The 20,971-nt window shown below is 47.9% G+C and overlaps 1 protein-coding gene and 1 long non-coding RNA gene across 5 annotated transcripts in view; one reads left to right on the top strand and one right to left on the bottom strand.

The window, feature by feature from the left end:
* LOC134927346 (protein adenylyltransferase SelO-like) overlaps window positions 1-20,971 on the top strand; it is a 215,337-nt gene that overhangs the window by 41,947 nt on the left and 152,419 nt on the right. For 3 of the 4 annotated variants that reach the window (XR_010177618.1, XM_063921657.1, XM_063921656.1), the window contains exon 4: window positions 10,054-10,182. The exons of the other annotated variant lie outside the window; for it this stretch is intronic. Coding sequence is in view for 2 of the 3 variants with exons in the window: in XM_063921657.1 (XP_063777727.1) it covers window positions 10,054-10,182 (129 nt within the window). In the remaining variant the exon portion in view is untranslated. The remainder of the gene's footprint in view (window positions 1-10,053; window positions 10,183-20,971) is intronic. 4 annotated transcript variants of the gene reach the window in all.
* LOC134928841 (uncharacterized) lies at window positions 17,990-20,133 on the bottom strand. The gene is made up of 3 exons (XR_010178052.1): window positions 20,017-20,133; window positions 19,569-19,703; window positions 17,990-18,202 (listed from the first exon to the last, which is right to left on the bottom strand). It is a non-coding gene; the product is annotated as an uncharacterized LOC134928841 (long non-coding RNA).

Here is a 20,971-nt window from a genome sequence, read left to right as displayed (position 1 = left end):
GCATTGCTTAACTGTGACTATATGTGTGTGCATTAGCTTGCTGAGTGGTTTCCATTTTGTGTCTCTCACTCAATTTGCTATCCCTATATTCTATAACCTGAGGGGGCTTGGTGCGTCAGGTTTTATAATTATATAGGATTTTCACAAGATATACTCTAATACGTATTTTTCTCTGTGGTTTTAGTCACCATATCTCTCCTGTATCCCTGCTTGTGCTGACTACACTGCGCAGGGGTTTGGGCATGAGGTATTGTGCTGCTGACAATTGTACTGTGTTACCTGATACTGCAAGTTATATCATGTCTGCTTCTGAAGGTAACGGTTCTGGTGCTGAACACACTGCCGGTGTTGCTGAAGCCACAGATCCCTATGAGGAGAATATAGCAGCTGGGGGCTCTGGTTCTGGGGGCTCCTTGCCCCCCAGTAGGACTGTGGCAACGGAGGTACGCTAGTTAATAAACTAACACCCCCTATGGGACCTCCTATGCCGGTGCAACCGTATGTGGTCCCCGCAGCTAACCCGCCGTGGGCGGACAATTTATCTGCTCAGTTAAAGAAGTTGAACCAGTCCTTGACTACTAAAAAGTCTGACCCTCGCTCGCCTAAGACCAAGGGGTCCTCTAAGTGAGCTATTATCTCCTCACAATCCACTGCTGTCACTGACACCTCGTCTGATGAAGATGGCACACTGACCCCACAGATTCTGACACAGATACTGCTGATGGGGAGGGTAGTTCACATGTGGATGTTCCTGATCTTTTGGAGGCTATTAAATTAATTTTACAGATTACGGATGAACCCGAGCCATCCGCCCCTCCTAAGAAACCAGATAGGTTCAAACGTCAGAAGGTGGTTAAACAAGCTTTACCTCACTCTGACCACCTAGTGGATATACGTCAGGAACCCTGGGGAAACCCGGGTAAGAAGTTTGTGCCTCAAAAGAAGATGCTGGCTCGCTATCCCCTCGCGCCAGAGCTGTCTAAAAATTGGGAAACGCCTCCTCCAGTAGACTGTGGCTAGGATGGTGGTTTCCTCAGCTCTACCTGTCACTACCGTCACGTCTCTAAAAGAGCCTACGGATAAACGTGTGGAGAGTTGTCTGAAAGCGATTTACACCCTCACGGGTGCTGCACAAAGGCCCACTATTGCAGCAACATGGGCTGCAGAGGCTATTGAAGCATGGGCCCTATAGTTAGAAGCTGAAGGGGTATATGCAATTGCGGTTGATTTCCGGCTGGAATTCGACCGTTTTTAAATTCTACACAATTCGACAGTCAGACACCCTCCCGCCGGGACCCAAATTCGACATATTCAATAAAAAACGGATTCGACAGTCCCGCTGTCGAAAAAACGAACCAATTGACGATAGTGTGCATCCTGGATTCGACTTCATGGACGGCACAAAAGTGTTTAAAAAATCCTGAAAAAAAATGCGTGGGGTCCCCCCTCCTAAGCATAACCAGCCTCGGGCTCTTTGAGCCGGTCCTGGTTGTAAAAATCCGGGGAAAAAATTGACAGGGGATCCCCCGTATTTTAACAACCAGCACCGGGCTCTGCGTCCGGTCCTGGTGCAAAAAATACGGGGGACAAAAGACGTAGGGGTCCCCCGTATTTTTCACACCAGCACCGGGCTCCACTAGCTGGAGAGATAATGCCACAGCCGGGGGACACTTTTATACCGGTCCCTGCGGCCATGGCATTAAATCCCCCCCCTCCAGCCACCCAAGGGCCAGGGGTGAAGCCCGAGGCTGTCCCCCCCATCCAAGGGCGGTGGATTGGAGGCTGATAGCCACGTCTCAAAATAAAGAATATTGGGGGGCGTGGCCTGGCAGGCAAGCTGGATGGACGTGCCTGTGTTTAGCTCCAGCTGCCAGCGTGTAAAATTCCTTCTTTGGCCCTCATTCCAGCCCTTATCACTGTCTACGTGCCCTCTGATTATTGCCCCAGTTCCCCCTGCACCCGGTGTGTCGGGTCCCGGAGCCGGGGGAGGCCTCCTGCCTCCTTGCGGGTTGGGGCCTGCGCGCCTAGCAGAAGCCGGGGGCTGGATTTACATTGAGACCCGGCCGTGGTGTACATGAGCTGACTGGCCCAGCGGAGCGACCCTCACCTTGCACTGCTCCTGTTTCCTCATCGGAGTCCCGCCTGCGGCCTCCGTGTGCGCCGGGAGGTGCTCCGTGTCTGCCCGGCGAGGCGGGGGACCTGGTGCGCACGGCGGCCTGCTTCCGTCTGGCGAGACGGAACCCGTGGTATCCGGGGCGACCGCCGCGGGTCCCTGGAAGCCGGCGGCCGGCCCTTCCGTCGGGTGGATTGTGCTGGAAGCGGCCTTCCTCTGCCGCACTGAGGTCACCTGCTCCCTGATATCGGACGCCCAGTGAGTCCTGCACCCGGAGCTTGTGGAGCTCCCTTGGCTGACGGCGGCCATATTGGATCCGGAATCCGGGACGCTCCGGCCACTCTCAGAAGTTGGAGGTGGGGGGGGGGGGTGCCCTGGCCACTGGCTGGTCCGTGGCTGGGGGTCACCACCTACTAGATCCTGCCTATTGCCCCCACCATGCTCTAATATTGCTGAATAGGAGGGTGGTCTGGGTATGTGCCTGCGTTCATACTGCATTCTGCCCTGACACTATCTATCTGCACCACGTTACCCTACCACTGTGGGGGTCCAGATCACGCGGGGCTGCCGCAATTGTGACCAAGGGGGACCCCTTGGGCCCGTTCTTTAAATTTTGCGAAGGCCTCTGCTATCTCTGTTCTATGCCTTGCTTCACCTATGATATTTGAGGCTGGAGCTCCCTCTGCTGGTAGCTTTACTGTTTGATTTCGGCTGCTTGGAGGAACCTGCTTTCCTCATAATGTGATTCACTGGAACCTGCCCTGAGTCTCGGGACCGTCTATGTCATAATATTTGCACTGTCCTATCCCTGCTACCGGGACTTTTCTAGCACAGTGATGCAGTGATTCTCTCTTATTGTCCTACACGTATGTTCCACCATGCCTATAGGTAACAAAAAGCAACACGGCACAGACCTGAGCCAGAGCCTAAAAAAATATGCCTACTCAAATACTGCATCTCCGGGACAGGGGACTCCCTCGCAACCTGACGTCTCAGACTCGGAAGACTCAGATCATTCTCCGTTGACCCGGAAAGACCTCCATCTGCTTTTCCGCGAAATTCAGGAGACAAGGAAATCTGTGCAGGCGGTGCAGGCGGAGGTACATACGGCCATTGCCTCTCTTAAAGTTGATGTTACCGACCTTGGAGTCAGGACGGATCACTTAGAGTCTAAACTGGATGAAGTGGTCGCTTTTCAACAGGGAGCAGACGATGAAATCCAAGGCCTAAAGCAGGAAATGCACTTACTCTTAGAACGCCAAGAGGACCAAGATAATAGGGCGCGCCAGAATAATCTTCGCATCCGGGGTATCCCTGAAGACGTTGATATGACGTCCCTGCACGACTACCTCAAGAAACTGTTTGTGCACCTGTCGCCTTCAACTCCGACAGACCGATTTTTGTTGGATAGGGCCCACAGGGCTCTCCGCCCTCGCTCTCAGGATCCAGCTCAACCCAGAGATGTTATTCTGCGATGCCATTATTATTCGGCTAAAGAGGACTTGCTTAGGGAGGCTAGGAAGCTTTCCAAGCTAGATTTCCTGGGACACTCTCTTCAAATATTCCAAGATATTGCTCCTAGCACCCTGCTTAAAAGGAAAGAATTCCGACCCATTACCTTGGCTCTTCGAGACGGTGGCATTCGTTATAGATGGGGCTTCCCCTTCCGCATTCTTGTATGGCATCATAACCGCCTCCACTCGGCAAGGGATCTAGCCGAAGCTAGAGGACTCTTACGTAACCTGGGTATTTTCCCGCCTCCAACCCTGCCTGAATCTCCACAGCGGAGGTGCGAGGCTTCTTCTGTAGAGTTGACTGGCACTCCGAGACGCTCCCTGAACCGAGACTGGTCGCGAGTGCCCTCGGCACGGAAATCCGCCTCTGCCGGCCCTAACGCTTGATGCCTTACATGTCTAAATACTGTTTCATTTATGTATTTTGTTACTTCTACGTATGCTTATTTTGTGGAGATGTAATTTTACTCTGTTTCCGTTCCACCACTGGCCCGGCTCCCCTTACGCCTGGCATAACTAATTAGCCAATTAGCTTTTCCCACCGTAGCCATGTATACAGGGAGAGTATAGCGCTGAAGCTCCCCTTATGGGAAATGTATCCCTATGTGCTGGAACTGACACCTTTTGTTTTACTGTTTGTTAGTGCTATCCTCCGCTTATGGTAATATTTGTCTCAGCTTTGGATAGCCACTTTTACATTGCTAGCTACCCTATGTGGTTGTAGGGATTGGGAACTGTTGTTTACTCCTTTATCTCCTTAACACTGGTCCCTAGACTCGGGACACAATGGTAAGTGTCCGCTGCTTTTGATGCACCTGGCCCGGCCGGGCCGCATCCCCACAGTTGGGTCTTATACCCGAGTCCGGTTGTTGTCACTTAGTGACCCCTTTTTGTTGTCCCCTGACGGCACGATAGACCAGATGTAGTTCCTTCTGGTCTCCAATCTTCCCCTCTTCCCTATTTTTCCCGTGTTTTGCTCCCCCTGTTTCTGTGTTCTTTTCTTTTTCTTGTTCAAATATGTACGGTTGTCCGCCGATTGCCATGTATATTCACAATGTTTCTGCTCTGGTTTGCTATAGGGTTGTGGTGTCCGGAGGGAGGAGATGAGGCGTTCCGAAAACTAGCTGGCCATGGCTCTTAAAATCTATTCACATAATGTTAAAGGTTTGAACAGTCCTAACAAACGCACCAAGCTTTTCCTCTCCCTTAAACAGGCCAAAGGTGATTTGGTTTTCCTACAAGAAACCCACTTTAAGAAATCCCTCCATCCTGATTTAAAATCTAAAGCCTACCCTCTTACATTTCATGCCTGTGATGCTACACACAAGAAGAGGGGGGTCTCCATTTTAATAGCTGCCCACCTTACGTTTGAATTGTTGGACAGTCATGTGGATAAATCGGGTAGATGGCTTATTCTTATTGGGAAGCTAAATGATATCCTATGCACCCTTGTTAATGTCTACGCACCGAACCAAAACCAGGCTACATTTTTTAGGAGGTTGAGTGCACATTTGACCAGACTCTGTAGAGGGGAGGTCATCGTTGCAGGCGATTTTAATGAGGTGCTTGACGCCTCGTTGGATAGGTCCTCCCCTCCTTCTCCTCGCTCTTCTACCCATCCCCGCCCGTCCTCGGCATCTCTTGCTCTGCTAGATCTTCTGAAACTCCAGTTGCTATTTGACTCTTTCAGACTAACTGACCCTTTGACTAGGGACTATACTTTTTTCTCCTCTGTACATAAGTCCTACTCTTGGATCGACATGATCCTACTCAGCCGGGATCTGTCTTCTAAACTTAAATCTAAGAGCATACTCCCTATGATTTGGTCCGATCACTGCCGATCTCCAATCTATTGTCCCACGTCCCCCTCCTGCCTCCTGGCCTTTGAACGATTCCCTATTGCATAGTCAATCGCTATCCAATGGTACCAGACAGGGGTGTCCTCTTTCCCCCCTGGTGTTTGCCATGGTCATTGAACCCCTATGATAAGAAACTCTGGTGGAATTCGGGGAGTGAGGGCGGGCTTGCAGGAGTCTAAGATTTCGCTCTTTGCCGACGATGTACTGCTGTCTCTTACTCAGCCGCAGTCTTCTCTCCCCGCCTTGTATCAGATTATAGAGGAATATGGTTCCCTGTCATGCTATAAAATAAATTTTACTAAATCTGAAGCCATGTTATTACATGTACCTGGAGATCTCAAACGATCCCTGCAGTCCTCATATGACCTTCATTGGCAGGCCACTAAGATTAAATACCTCGGTGTTTATATTACTTCTCATTATAATGCTCTGTACTCTGAAAATTTCCCGCGGTTATTGACCAAGATCAAATCTGATTTGGCAAGATGGAGAACACATATTATATCCTGGCTGGGTAGGATTATTGCCCTGAAAATGACAGTTATACCACAACTTCTTTACCTTTTTCAAACTTTACCTGTGAGGGTTCCAGAGAGGGTCCTTAGGGATGCCCATGCCTCATTCGTGAAGTTTGTCTGGAACGACAAACCCCCACGGATAGCCTTTACTGTGCTCCGGCTCCCTCGCCTGATGTCAAATTTTATTATTTGGCTAGTCATCTCAGTCAAATGGTGGCCTCCTATGCGCCCCGTGGCTCTATTGCCTGGGTCGATTTTGCTGCACTTTCTTTGGGGCTTCGTTCACTGGCTTCGCTATGGGGTCTGGGCAAACCACATCAACTAACACTAACGAACATCTCCCCCTCCCTTAAATTCCATCTTTCTATTTGGCATAAATCTTTTACGAAATATAATCTGTCCTCCTCACGCTCCCCTCTCACACCCCTCTGGGACAATCCTGATTTCCCCGCTGGGGTCTCACCCTACCGGTTCACATCCTGGTTTAACGCCCGGATCCTTGTGGTACATGATATCTCTCTACAAGGCCATTGGATGTCAATAGACGATATCAAATGTAAGTTTTCCTCACTATCCCCTCCTTTTTTTAAATATTTTCAGCTCCGCCATTTCCTTCTCTCCCTGCCTCAAGCCGACGCTCTGCGGGATCTTACTTCTTTTGAGTCTCTATGTACCACAAAACCCATATGTAGAGGGCTAATCTCGCGAATCTATTCTATATTGGTTGGAGTTTCCTCGGGGCCGCAGACTCGCCATGAGTGGGAGTGGGAGAGGGACCTAGGCCCCCCACCAGACGAAGCCTGCTGTGAGGAAGTACGTGAGGGTATTGCTAAAAGTTCTATCTCTACCCGACTCAAGGAGACATCCTATAAACTGGATTATCGGTGGTATTATACCCCGGACAAACGATCTCGGATGTTCCCCTCTGCCACCCCGGTGTGCTGGCGGGGATGCGGTCAACGTGGAACTCTCTTCCATATTTGGTGGACCTGCCCACGTATTGTTAACTTCTGGAATAAGGTGCTCGATATACTGAACTCCTTATCTGGACTAGCGCTTGAACTGGACCCGTGGATGTTTTTATTGGCCCGTCCACATCCAGATCTTGACCCCCTGTTGAACAAATTGATTTCCCATATATTAGTGGCTGCTAAATCTTTAATAGCTAAAAATTGGAAAACCTCCGCTGCTCCTACTATCCCAGCTTTGAATAATTATATCTGGTTCGTTGCTAATATGGAAAAAATCACTTATTATCTACATGACTGTCCCCACAAATTTGAACTCGTTTGGGGCCCCTGGTTGCTTGCGATGTCCCCCCCACTATGATGTTCAAACCGTTCTCTTCTCCCCGTCTTTTGAATTTATGGCCATACTGCACCTGGACCCTCCCTCCGGGCGCCATCTTGCCCTCCCAGGCCCCTATTTGCTATTTAACGATACATAGCCCGAATGTCTATATATACATTGTACAGAGTATGCACTGTTCATAGCTACATTGGGGGTTCATTTCCTCTCATGGCATAGATCGGCTCGGTTGTTCTTTTTCTCTCTCTATCTATCTTTCCCCTTACTCTCCTCGTTCCCCCCTTTTTCCTCTCTCGTTATTCCTTGTTGTTCTTTTTTCTTTATGTATATGGTCCCCGCTTGGGAGACATCTTTGTATGCTTGTCTAAATGTGCACAAAATTATTTGAAAAATATTTCCATGGAGACTGATTTTCACATTTTATTATGCAATTGATTCTGTATTGTATATTTCTTTGTTTCTCCTGGTATAAATAAAGAGGTAAAAAAATAAAAAAATAAAGAATATTGTTTTTTGTAGCAGAACTACAAGTCCCAGCAAGCTGGTACTTGGAGAACCACAAGTACCAGCATGCGGGGGGGAAATGGGCCCGCTGGTACCTGTAGTTCTACTGCAAAAAAATATCCAAATAAAAACAGTACACACACACCGTGAAATTAAAACGTTATTACATACATGCACACCGACACACACACACATACTTACCTATGTTGACACGACGACTTGGTCCCCTTCACCAGTAGAATCCACGGTGTACCTGTAAATAAAATTATACTCACAAAAATCCAGTGTAGATCTGTCCTCTTCTTGTTTGTAATCCACGTACTTGGCAAAATAATAAAACGCAAAACCCGATCCACGCACTGAAAGGGGTCCCATGTTTACACATGGGACCCCTTTCCCCGACTGCTGAGACCCCCCGTGACTGCTGTCACAGAGGGTCCCTTCAGCCAATCAGGGAGCGCCACGTCGTGGCACTCTCCTGATTGGCTGTGCGCGTCTGAGCTGTCAGGCGGCGCATAGCACTATGCCGCTCCATTATATTCAATGGTGGGAACTTTGCGGTCAGTGGTTGAGGTTACTCACGGTCAAGGCGCCCACCCTGACGCACTTAGCTTCTTTGGGTTGGTATGGCATTAGCCGCTGGCACTTTTCCTGTCGTGAGAGTGTGGTGTATGTGGCTACTAACCATTGTCGTCTCTTTTCCTGCTACTGCATTGAGCTGGTTAACTAAAAACTGAGCTCCTGTGCAGGGAGGCGGGGTTATAGAGGAGGCGGCGCTGTGCATTCTGGGAGCAGTCAAAGCTTTTGAGCCTGTTGGTGCCTCGGATCAAGATCCTACTCTACACCCCAATGTCTATCCTTGTGGAGCCCAGTGTACCTCGCAGAAAGAGATTTAACAAAGGTAAGTTCTTACCATAAATCTCGTTTTTTTCGACTGTCGAAAAAAAACGGCACTTGTCGGAAAACAAGTGGATTGGCGAGTTAGTCACCGATCCACGTGTTTTTGTCAGTTTGCCGCTGATGCAGATTTGACTTGTAATCAAGTCGAATCTGCATTTGTCGGCATGCTGGCCAGAAACGGCCAGCATTGAATAGTGCCGTGTCGGATCCTCTCCGCCAGAGAGAATCTGACATCACTTGAATATACCCAATAGTTGTAGTTACCCAAGCACCAGGAAATTCCAGTTTAAATGAATTGACTTCTACTGGCCCAAACATTGTACCCTTTAAGATAGCCACAGACTGCATCCATCAAGATCACCCATAGGAAATACATAAGAATTATTATCCCCTCCTTATGTCACAGGGCTAGGCTACATGGGTATTCTTGATTTGGGATTGCATGCCAACATTCTGTTAGGAATGTGGCACATACAGCAGGAGGTGCCATAGAGATCCAGCTATCACATTATTTCCAGCTGGACACCTGTGACTGCATGTGTGCACCCACTGCCAGCCACAGGTAGGAGCATTATTAGTTTAGACAGTTGTAATTTAGTGAATACGCCCCACAGAATATCTAACTGTATCCCATTGCCGTCCCAGGCTCCATCTGACCTGGGAGTATGAATGTGTGCAGAGCTGAATAAAATTGTATGCGCCGTATAAAAGGGATGTTTTTATAAGGAAGGGGCCTGTCTACACCCCCACCCTCGTCCAGTCTGCGAAACAACAGCAGTCGTACCCCCCACAAGTTACCTGTCTGCTGGCAATACCATCTTTCCACCGACGTCTTCTCTGATATAGCGCCTGCGCAGAAGCAGCACAGTGCCCGAGTCTTGGCTGTCCTCTGTGCCTGCGCCACCTTTCTTAAGACATCCTGGTAACTCATGGGCCCATGGGGGTAATTCAGAGTTGATCGCAGCAGCAAATTTGTTAGCGGTTGGGCAAAACCATGTGCACTGCAGGTGTGGCAGATATAACATTTGCAGAGAGAGTTAGATTTGGGTGGGTTATTTTATTTCTGTGCAGGGTAAATACTGGCTGCTTTATTTTTACACTGCAAATTAGATTGCAGATTGAACACACCACACCCAAAGCTAACTCTCTCTGCACATGTTACATCTGCCTCCCCTGCAGTGCACATGGTTTTGCCCAACTGCTAACAAAATTCCTGCTGCGATCAACTTGGAATTACCCCCTAGGCCCCATGTGCACTGCACCCATTACAGATACAGCACTGCTGGGCAATACATACTGCAGTGATATAATAAATGTTGCATTGTTATACTTTACAGGATGTATTGGAGAATCTGCTGGATCTCGACACCTCTGTTGCCAACACTACTGACTTTCTCCGCTTTGTAAGCGGCAGTAAATTGATTTCAGGATTTGTTCCTCTAGCGCACAGATATGGAGGCCACCAGGTAAATATAGCTCTTATGTACATGTCACTGCATGTGGTTATAGGAATATCTAAGTAAGAAATTACATTCATGTAGGTTCAGGGTCTCCACTCCAGACCTCTGTTCTTGATAAAGTGTAAAAAATGTACAGGTTCGGTTCAGACTCCATGTGATTGAACCTGGTGTAGTTTAGTGACACGTGAGAGTTTTTGCGCTTAAAGTAGACATCTTCACCCTATGGAGTTCAGCTTCTAATTAATACAGTTGGTCAATGACTGCTGACTTTCCCAGACTGCTGTTCTTAGCTCACCGGACTTTGCATCAGATTTAATCAGCCACTGATGGAACGGAATCAAATGTTACTTTGTCTCTCCGCGGAGAAACTACAGTAGTAATTGGTAGAAAAAATAAATAAAGGAGTGAAATAATGACCTGAATAGACTTGCGCTCAATTTGCATTGATTTACATATTTTTTAATCATTAAAATATGTGAAACTTTAAATGTCTTCATTTTACAATATAACAGTATATGGTAATGATAGTTAAGGAAACGACAAACTTGCTCTTCACAAATTCCAAATTGAACAGGACGCAAGCAATCCACAAGGGAAATAGTGCTGTCATTGGGGTCATTTTTACACCTTAATGCACTCATTTTGATGTCGCTTGTCGGCCTTTTGGCTAAGACCAGGTGTAAATGCCTATGGATGCTCTGGGGCTTAAAGATGCCCTCAGTAGGTGATGGGCTGTTACCTGAAGCCTGAGGTACTGTCTGCCTCTGGTGCCTCTTGAGCCAGGGGTGCCAGAAAATGCACTGGTGAAGGATTGCAACACTGCATTTCTAAGGCACTTTGCACAATGGGGCTGATTCATGTTTGTAAGTAAAGCAAAAAAGCAACTAACTGGGCAAAACCATGTTGCACTGCAGGTGGGGCGGATGTAACGTGCAGAGAGATTTATATTTGGGAGGGTTATATTTTTTTGTGCAGGGTAAATACTGGCTGCTTTTGCACGTAGCCCCCAAATACTGAATAGCTTTATTTTTCTTACGTCCTAGAGGATGCTGGGGTCCATTTAGTACCATGGGGTATAGACGGGTCCTTTGGGAGCCACTGGCACTTTAAGAGTTTAATAGTGTGGGCTGGCTCCTCCCTCTATGCCCCTCCTACCAGACTGTTTAGAAAATGTGCCCGGAGGAGCCGGTCACAGCTAGGGGAGCTCCTAGGAGTTTTTCTAGTTTTGTTATTTTTCTAAAAGTGTTAGGTACAGGGAGGCTGCTGGCAACAGCCTCCCTGCTTCGTGGGACTTAGGGGTGGGGGGAGTAGGATCCAACCCTAGAGGTTAATGGTTCTCTATCTCCGCTGACAGGACACTGAGCTCCTGAGGGTGATGATCGCAAGCCCCCGAGGCGACCGCTCACTCCCGCAGCACGGCCACCACCCCCTAACAGAGCCAGAAAAAAGAAGAGCGGTGAGTATGACGCTGGGGACTCTGTAAGCGGGTCGCCGGCGGGAATGGCGGTACAAGGGTGAGATCGCAGTTCTGAGAGGCTGCGCTCCGGAGGGCTCAGAGGTACATATGTGCGGCGCTGTGAGGGGCACCCTGGGCCAGCGCAATACCCTAAAAACTGGTCACAAAGGTTATCAGGGACTTGTACTACTGCTAGCTGCTTATTACCTCAGGCCAGTATAATACAAGAAGTGTGGGAAGACGCGCCATTACATGGGGGCGGAGCTTCTCCTTACTGCGGACCCAGCTTCTCACCAGCGCCATTTTCTCCATGCAGCAGCATCAAGAACACTGACAGGGAGCGCTGCCCTCCACATAACTCCAGCTATCCTCTGAGGTACCAGGGTTATAAAAAGTGTATTATAATGCTTGTTTATCCTTTTACAGTTTATTCAGTCAGCGCCGGCTGGTTGTCATGATAACGGCCTCCAGGGGCGCTGTGTGGCTGGCTCCTTATTCTCTGTGACTCTCTGAAGGTATTCTGGGTGGAAACTGTGCCAACATTTTCCTGTGTGTGTGTAAACGATTTACCATATTTAAGGGACTTTGTCCTGAAATGCAGAATGTATATCTTCTCCTGGGGAGTCTATACCATGCTCAAAACTGTATTAATTCCCAGGCTTCGGTGACAGTTCCCTGGGGTGCCCCCCATAAGGTGTACTTTGATTTATATATTAAATATTAGTCTGGGGAGTAAAATCCCACAGCTGTGCCTCTCATGCCAATTACGTACCCTACAAGCGTACACTTGCCCGTATACAGCATGACATATGGGGGGGACAACATATGTTTGAGGCTATTAGGGATGAGAAATATTATTTCTGCATATGTATTTATATATATATATATATATATATATATATACAGTCCAGATCAGTCGGCACTCAACATAAAAGGACGATGGCTCCAGGTGCACTTCCAATAGTGATACACAGCATTCCAAATAAAGGCACTCAGGAGACTTTGTAAATGAATCAATGCAGCTTGTATTGGCAAATTACGTCAAACGTTTTCGGAGTCACAGCCCCTTCCTCAGGACCACACCAACATATAACATAAGCCACGAACCCCACCTATATACCACACAGGTATATTTATATATATAATAAGCGCCCTCCAATGGTAGGGTGTTTAAGCTCCTTATTTGGGATATCCTGAGTACGCCCAGAGATATTCTCCACATCCCTAAAAAGTGTCTAAATTGTCAAGGGTTGTGTTACCTGTCCCTGGTACAACCTCCATAAAGGCTGATCGCGGATTGAGTCTAATCTCTAACACACTGCTGCAGGTGTGACTCGGAGATCCACTGTTGCGTGGATCGGTATCCGTTCACATGGTCGACAGTCATTAGGTCGACCACTATTGGTCGACATTGACATGGTCGACATGGACACATGGTCGACACATGAAAAGGTCGACATGAGTTTTTAAAAAAAAAAAATTTATTTTGGGGAACTTTTCCATACTTTACGATCCACATGGACTACGATTGGAACGGTAAAGTGTGCCGAGCGAAGCATGGCGAGCGAAGCGAGCCATGCGAGGGGACGCGGTGCACTAATTGGGGTTCCCAGTCACTTTACGCAAAAAACGACACCAAAAAAAGTTTAAAAACTCATGTCGACCTTTTCATGTGTCGACCTTTCATGTGTCGACCATTTTCATGTGTCGACCATGTGTCCACGTCGACCATGTCAATGTCGACCAATAGTGGTCGACCTAATGACTGTCGACCATTCATACCGGAACCGCGTGGATCTCTGGGGATATTGTAACGTGGTCAGGCTTCTTACTTGATGATTTCGATTCTATGTGTAGAAGTGACATGTACTTATTTCTATGTCACATACATGATTCTACTGGCTTCACGGCTGGACTCCACAAAGGAGTTTGGCCTGTTTCATGCAGAGACCACTGCTCTGGCAGTGTCGACACGCAGGGGACGGTGGCTACACCAATGGACTGCGGATACAGAATCCAAGTAAGGTATGGTGATTCAGCCCTTCAATGGGTAAGGACCTGGGATGCTCAGGAGACGTGAATACCCGAGCCAACTGCGGGTAAGTGGACATAGCTTCCTTCCGCAGCTGCACAGACAGGTAATTAGATCCTACTCCTATACTGCAATCCCCTCAAACCGCAAGGTTTACACATAAACCGCAAGGTTTACACATGAATCCATGGGTTCCTCCACTTCCTTTAGAAGGTCATTGGGGAGATTCCAGAAAGCCTGCACCGCCAGGTTCCTAGGAACGGCTTTTGGGTTCGGTTTTCTCAAAACCTTAGTATTGACGGTGGACTTCACTGCCTGGGGATCATGCAGGGGGGAGAGTGACTAAAAACTGGTAAACGTTCGGCTGCACAGGGATGCAGACTGGAGTTTCTAGTACTCCCGCCGCACAGATTCTTCAAATCAGGCTCACTAGCTTCTCAGGCTGAATGTACAATACTGCTGGAAGCTATTCTAACATTTGACAGACACGTCATTGGTCCAATTCCACCTCATTTACATAACATGGGTTACTATTCGAACCTAGGGTCCTCGAACCCCTACCGGTGGGTGTTTAATTCAGGAAGGAGTCTGAGCACGGTGATCTCTGGTCAAGATTTTGGGGTGCCAACTACTGTGGGGCCCAGAGCTGAGAGAGGCCACCTTCCCTGTCATAGTTACATGTGTTATATATAGGGGTGTAGCTACCATAGGTACTGTGACTGCCTACCAGTGTAATGCCTCACCTACTGGTGTGATCTCCACCACCTGTGACACGATCCTCCTGCTCGTGCTGTGACTGCCTACCAGTGTAATGCCTCACCTACTGGTGTGATCTCTACCTCCTGTGACACGATCCTCCTGCTGTGACTGCCTACCAGTGTAATGCCTCACCTACTGGTGTGATCTCTACCTCCTGTGACACGATCCTCCTGCTGTGACTGCCTACCAGTGCATTTCCTCACCTACTGGTGTGATCTCCACCTCCTGTGACTGCCTACCAGTGCAATGCCTCACCTACTGGTGTGATCTCCACCTCCTGTGACACGATTCTCCTGCTGTGACTGCCTACCAGTGCATTTCCTCACCTACTGGTGTGATCTCCACCTCCTGTGACACGATCCTCCTGCTGTGACTGCCTACCAGTGCATTTCCTCACCTACTGGTGTGATCTCCACCACCTGTGACACGATCCTCCTGCTGTGACTGCCTACCAGTGCATTTCCTCACCTACTGGTGTGATCTCCACCACCTGTGACACGATCCTCCTGCTGTGACTGCCTACCAGTGCATTTCCTCACCTACTGGTGTGATCTCCACCACCTGTGACACGATCCTCCTGCTGTGACTGCCTACCAGTGCATTTCCTCACCTACTGGTGTGATCTCCACCTCCTGTGACACGATCCTCCTGCTGTGACTGCCTACCAGTGCATTGCCTCACCTACTGGTGTGATCTCTACCTCCTGTGACTGCCTACCAGTGCAATGCCTCACCTACTGGTGTGATCTCCACCTCCTGTGACACGATTCTCCTGCTGTGACTGCCTACCAGTGCATTTCCTCACCTACTGGTGTGATCTCCACCTCCTGTGACACGATCCTCCTGCTGTGACTGCCTACCAGTGCATTTCCTCACCTACTGGTGTGATCTCCACCACCTGTGACACGATCCTCCTGCTGTGACTGCCTACCAGTGCATTTCCTCACCTACTGGTGTGATCTCCACCTCCTGTGACACGATCCTCCTGCTGTGACTGCCTACCAGTGCATTTCCTCACCTACTGGTGTGATCTCCACCTCCTGTGACTGCCTACCAGTGCAATGCCTCACCTACTGGTGTGATCTCCACCTTCTGTGACATGATCCTACTACTGGTGCTGGGATTGCCTACCATGTTGCATTAGCCTTGCTTACTACCACTGTGGGTAATGCTAACAATTTGCTTAAGCCCAATTTGTGTTGGGCCCCGCTTATAGCTGACTTACTCCAACCTACATGAGGCCACTTTTCATATATTTCCAGGGCCACTTTACATTCCCAATCCGCCCCTGTCTGGCATGGAATAAATGTGAATGATAAATCAATGTAAATGTACCAGGAGGTATTGACAAGCCTTTATAACATTATCTTATACTGTGAATTTTTGACCCTGTTTCCAAGACAAATAATTAATTTAACTTGTTAATTAAGTGAAAGGAAGACATGATATTTTCCGTGAGATGTATCAAGCCGTGGAGAGAGATAAAGTTGAGTATTTTCCCAAATCAAATGAAGCTTCTAACTACAGGTATCATTTCATGTACTGTGCTAGAAAGTGACAGAAGATGATTGGGTGGTTTGGACATCTGCACTTTATCTCTCTCCAAGGCTTGATACATCTCCCCAAGAGTGCTGTATATGAAATATATGTCTGGCTGCTGTACAGCAGGCCAGGAGCACCAACAGGACAGTAGAGTAACAGTCATATCAGTAATAATTTGCGGACCCTGTGAAATTAGCATTCAGTAAAGACGGGAGACTCAGATAATGAATACATAAAACATTTTTTAGTTTGTTAAAATATAAAAAGTTTATTAAGTGGAATATTAAATAAATAATATTTGTGAGACATCTCCAAAAACAGTCGGTTTTGGGGGCTGCCCACAAATATTAACCAACCCCTGAATGTATGTATTGGGGACTACAATGGATATTTGCGATATCTATTGCGGTCCTCCTATTTTGAACACAAAAGCAGCCACCAAAAGTTTCTACAGCAGATGGTAAACTGTGAAACTCACCAAGCTCCAGAATGCAGAGCATTTCTCAGCTTGGCTCGGCAACTAATGCCATTTCTAAATGACTTTTGTAGCCTGGATTCTTGGGATCCCTCTGCATTACTGTCAGCTCTCACATACGCAGTCTGACGATTGCACATGTGAACTAGCGCAGCCGGGCTCTAAACCCAGAAGTAAAGTGATCGCATTAGCAGTTATTTTACTTCTTATACATTGCAGGGATGGGCATGAGATTGGTACTCATTATGGCATAAAAGCTACACCTCTGGACTCACAAAGAGTCATCCTTCAGCACTCAGGAGAGGAAAACCCCCTTGGGGGGAAACCTCTGGGGAACCATGGCCTCAGGATCGCCCTTCCCTCTGGGCATTAAAAGGTGTACTAATAGAGGGGTCAGTATGCTATCCCAGCGCATGGGATCCCGGTGGTTGTCATACCGATGCCGGTATCCCAGTACAGAATAAACCGACAGGGGTGAGTAAGGGGTGTTCTCCCCTCTCCCCACCCCACTAACCCTGCCTGTCCGCAATCTAACCCTAACCTCCCCCCTTTGTGCCTAACCCTCCCGCGGAGGTGCCTAATCCTAACCTCCGTCCCTGCTGCCTAAACCTAAGCCTCCCTTCCCCGCAGCCTAACCACCCCCAGGGGTGCCTAACCCAAACCAACCCTACCCGCTGCCTCCCCCCATCCACAGCCTAAACCTAACCCCCCGCCTGACACCTAAACCTAATCTTCCCACCTGATGCCTAAACCTAACCCTCCCTCGCACCCTAACCCCCCCCCCCCCATCCTTTGTGCCTAACCCACCTGCGGAGGTGCCTAATCCTAACCTCCGTCACTGCTACCTAAATCTAACACTCTCTCTCCCACAGCCTAACCACCACCCCCCCTCCGTCCCTGCTGCCTAAACCTAACCCTCCCTCGCAGCCTAACCACTCCCGGGGGTGCCTAACCCTAACCCACCCTGCCCGCAGCCTAACGCTAACCTCCCCCCCACATGCAGCCTAAACCTAACCCAGCACCTGACGCCTAAACCTAACCCCCGCCTGATGCCTAAACCTAACCCTCCCTCCCCCACAGCCTATCCACCCCCAGGGGTGCCTAACCTACCCTACCCGCAGCCTAACCCTAAGCTCCCCCCACCCACAGCCTAAACTTAATCCCCCCACCTGACTCCTAAATCTAATCCACCTGCGTAAACCTAACCCTCCCTCCCCCGCAGCCTAAGCACCCCCAGGGGTGCCTAACCCTAAGCTTTCCACACCCACAGCCTAAACTTAACCCCCCTGCCTAATGCCTAAACCTAACCCTCCTGCCTGATGCCTAAACCTAACCCTCCCTCCCACGCAGCCTAACCACCCCCGGGGGTGCCTAACTAACCCTATCCGCAGCCTAACCCTAACCTCTCCCCACCTGCAGCCTAACCCTAACCCCCCGCCTGAAGCCTAAACCTAACCCTCCCTCCCCCGCAGCCTAACCACCCCCCCTCCCCCGTGCCTGATGCCTAAACTTAACCCCCCCCTTCCCCTTGCCCAGCCCTAAACCTATAATCGTGGGGATACGGGCGTCTGTATCCTTATCCATTCGGAGCTCCAACTTCGGGATTCTGAAGAGTGTCGGGATCCCAGTGTCAGTATTCTGACTGCCGTAAACCCGACAGCCGGCATCTTTACCGCATCTCCTAATAGGTAATGCATATGTCTCAACATTTGGAGCATGTGTCCGCAGCTCTCCTCCCAGGCCAGCTATTCAGGGATCACCCACTGCGTGTAGACGAAGAGGAAGAGATGAAAAATCATTGTTAGTGGATGAACAAGCAGAGAGACAAACTGCAAACAGTGGTGTGGTTGTGTAGAGAGAAAAATCTCTCTATGTAAATATGTTACTCTAACTACTGAGGTCATGGAAAATACCTAAAATAAGGACAATTATCCCAAAGGGCCCGTTGTTTTTATACAATACACACATTGGGGGGATAAGTTCTCTCTTATAGTAATTAGTGGGTACCTTCAGAAAATAAATTTGACCAGTAAATAATAAAAGCTATAAATTGCTAACATTAATGGTGTAATTGTGGGCCTGATTCAGTTGTGGTTGTTGAAGTGATCGCTGCTGCAATCTTGCCGTTCACAATTGCATTGTGAGTCTGAGCAGTCGTAGGCTGAGTAGGTCTCCTAGACACAGGGGGCTCTCCAGCAGCAACACAGGTCGTAATGGGTAATTTATGCACGCACATGGAACGGTGTTTGAACGGACCTGACACGCCTGTATACAGTTAGCCACCCCCGTTACCACCTCAAATGCTGACTTCCTGTCAATAACTTTGCGATGGGATCCTTTATGTGAGCTCGATTTCATTTCATGCGCAGTGCAGCTTACACGCATGCACAGTGAAAAAGCATTGAGCCACTTGGTGCAACAGCAGCTCTGCGTCCGCATCTGAATCAGGCCCCCTGAGCGGTAAGGAGAAGGACTCTAGGGAAAGGCCTATGTCACCTTTATTATATGTAAAGATAAGGAAACAGTTACTTGTTACAGCTCCAATTCACATTTATACCATTCTGTACCATTAAATCATTTGGTTATTCTATGGGGGAGATGTATTAAGCACTGCAGAGTGATAAAGTGGAGAGAGGTAAAGTACCAGCCAATCAGCTCCTAACTGCCATGTTACAGGCTGTATTTGAAAAATGACAACTAGGAGCTGATTGGTTGTTAATTTATCTCTCTCCCAGGCTATGTACACCTGCCCCTAGTTCATTGATATACTGTAAATGTCAGCCATTTCACTATCTCCCCGATCTGTATTCTTCCAGATCTGTATTCTTCCCCCGATCTCTCTGTTCTGTATCATGCTCTCCCCACCCTTCCTGTTTTTCTGTATTACAGTATGGATTACATCTCGCAACCCCCAAAAGTGTATGTCCTTCCTCTATATGTCCTATAGAGTTCACCACAATTTCCATGTTTTTGTATTGTGCCCCCCACACCATCTGTATGTGCTATACCAAGTTGCCTCCTTCTGTATGTTTTGTATTGGCCGCTCTCACCCACCATAGACCCTATGTTTTGTACTGTTCTCTCAATACCCCCCACCACACACACAATTACACAAGTATGGTAACTTACCTCCTGCATGCTATTCTCCAGTTACTAATTCCTCTGTGACCCCTCCCGTCGTCTTCAACTGACACTTTGCAGATCTCTCTGCCGGTCACCCGACACTCTGCAAATCTCTTTGCCAGAACTTTGCCAAATGATCATCTAAATAACCAGAATTTCTTATTCAGACATACTATGTGTATAATTATACCACCACATTTTGTTATGTACTTTCATTTTTATTCATTTGCAATGTATCTATTTTATTGACTTTTACCCAAAACCCAAGATCCTTTCTCATAGAGACCCAAGTTATCTGTTCCAGGTCTTCCCTAGTGCTAGGACCATGTTAGTATCATACACTGGGCCTAATTCAGACCTGATCGCAGCAGCAAATTTGTTCTCTAATGGACAAAACCATGTGCACTGCAGGTGGGGCAAATGTAACATGTGCAGAGAGAGTATGGTAACTTACCTTCTGCATGTTATACTCCAGTTGTTGCTACCTCTGCGACCCCTCCCGTCGTCTTCAACTGACACTTTGCAGATCTCTTTGCCGGTCACCCGACACTCTGCAAATCTCTTTGCCAGATGATCTAAAAAACACAAAAGACTATCATTAAGCATAGTACTAGTTTAAGTACAATAAAATGTCCATGAGTCAACCAGTTTCCCAACTTTCCTTAAACCAAACAAGATACTTTCAAAGTTATCAATATCCCATTTATCTATTTTATTAACTTTTTCATACCAAAGCCACGATCCTGCCTCATAGAGACCCAGGTTATCTGCATCCCCTGTATGTGTGCTTATCTTCCATACTGCCCTCTTTATTCCTGTAACGCTACATTTTTATTCCTAAATATGTTGTTCCTTCCTGAGCTTCTCCTATTCATGTGTCCTTGTACCTATATTCCATGTTCTGTCTATCTTGTCTTGCCTTTCAGCTGACTATACTGCGCTCTGTCTTCCTTACCCCTCTCCATCATACCCTGCTATGTAGGACTCACCTCCTCCTACCTGTCTTCCTGCATGGTAACTGGAAACTTCAGCAGCTGTAGATGGAATGTTACAGGAAGAAGCATTGTGATGTCACGGGCTAGTGATGTCACAGGCTAGGTGTGATGTCACAGTAACCAGCAGCAAAGCTACAGAGTTACAGCTATCTTACATATACATTTTCTACCTCAATTACAACTGGATATACATGAGTTTCTAGTTTAAAAAAATTGAGACTAGAGTAGAAAATGAAGTATAAGGCAATGTTGTACAAAGTGCCTCAATATATAGGTAAAGGGAAAACATAAGTGACAGGAATTTCTAGACTAAATCACCACTTATATTTTATAAGGAAATAAAGCTCTTTATCTAAGAGGCTGGATTAATAATTTTCCGTTATGTGTGTGTGTGTGTGTGTGTGTGTGTGTGTG

Source organism: Pseudophryne corroboree, chromosome 5 (genome assembly GCF_028390025.1).
Source record: "Pseudophryne corroboree isolate aPseCor3 chromosome 5, aPseCor3.hap2, whole genome shotgun sequence".
Classification (NCBI taxonomy): Eukaryota; Metazoa; Chordata; class Amphibia; order Anura; family Myobatrachidae; genus Pseudophryne; species Pseudophryne corroboree.
This window is presented reverse-complemented; position numbering and strand designations above follow the sequence as displayed.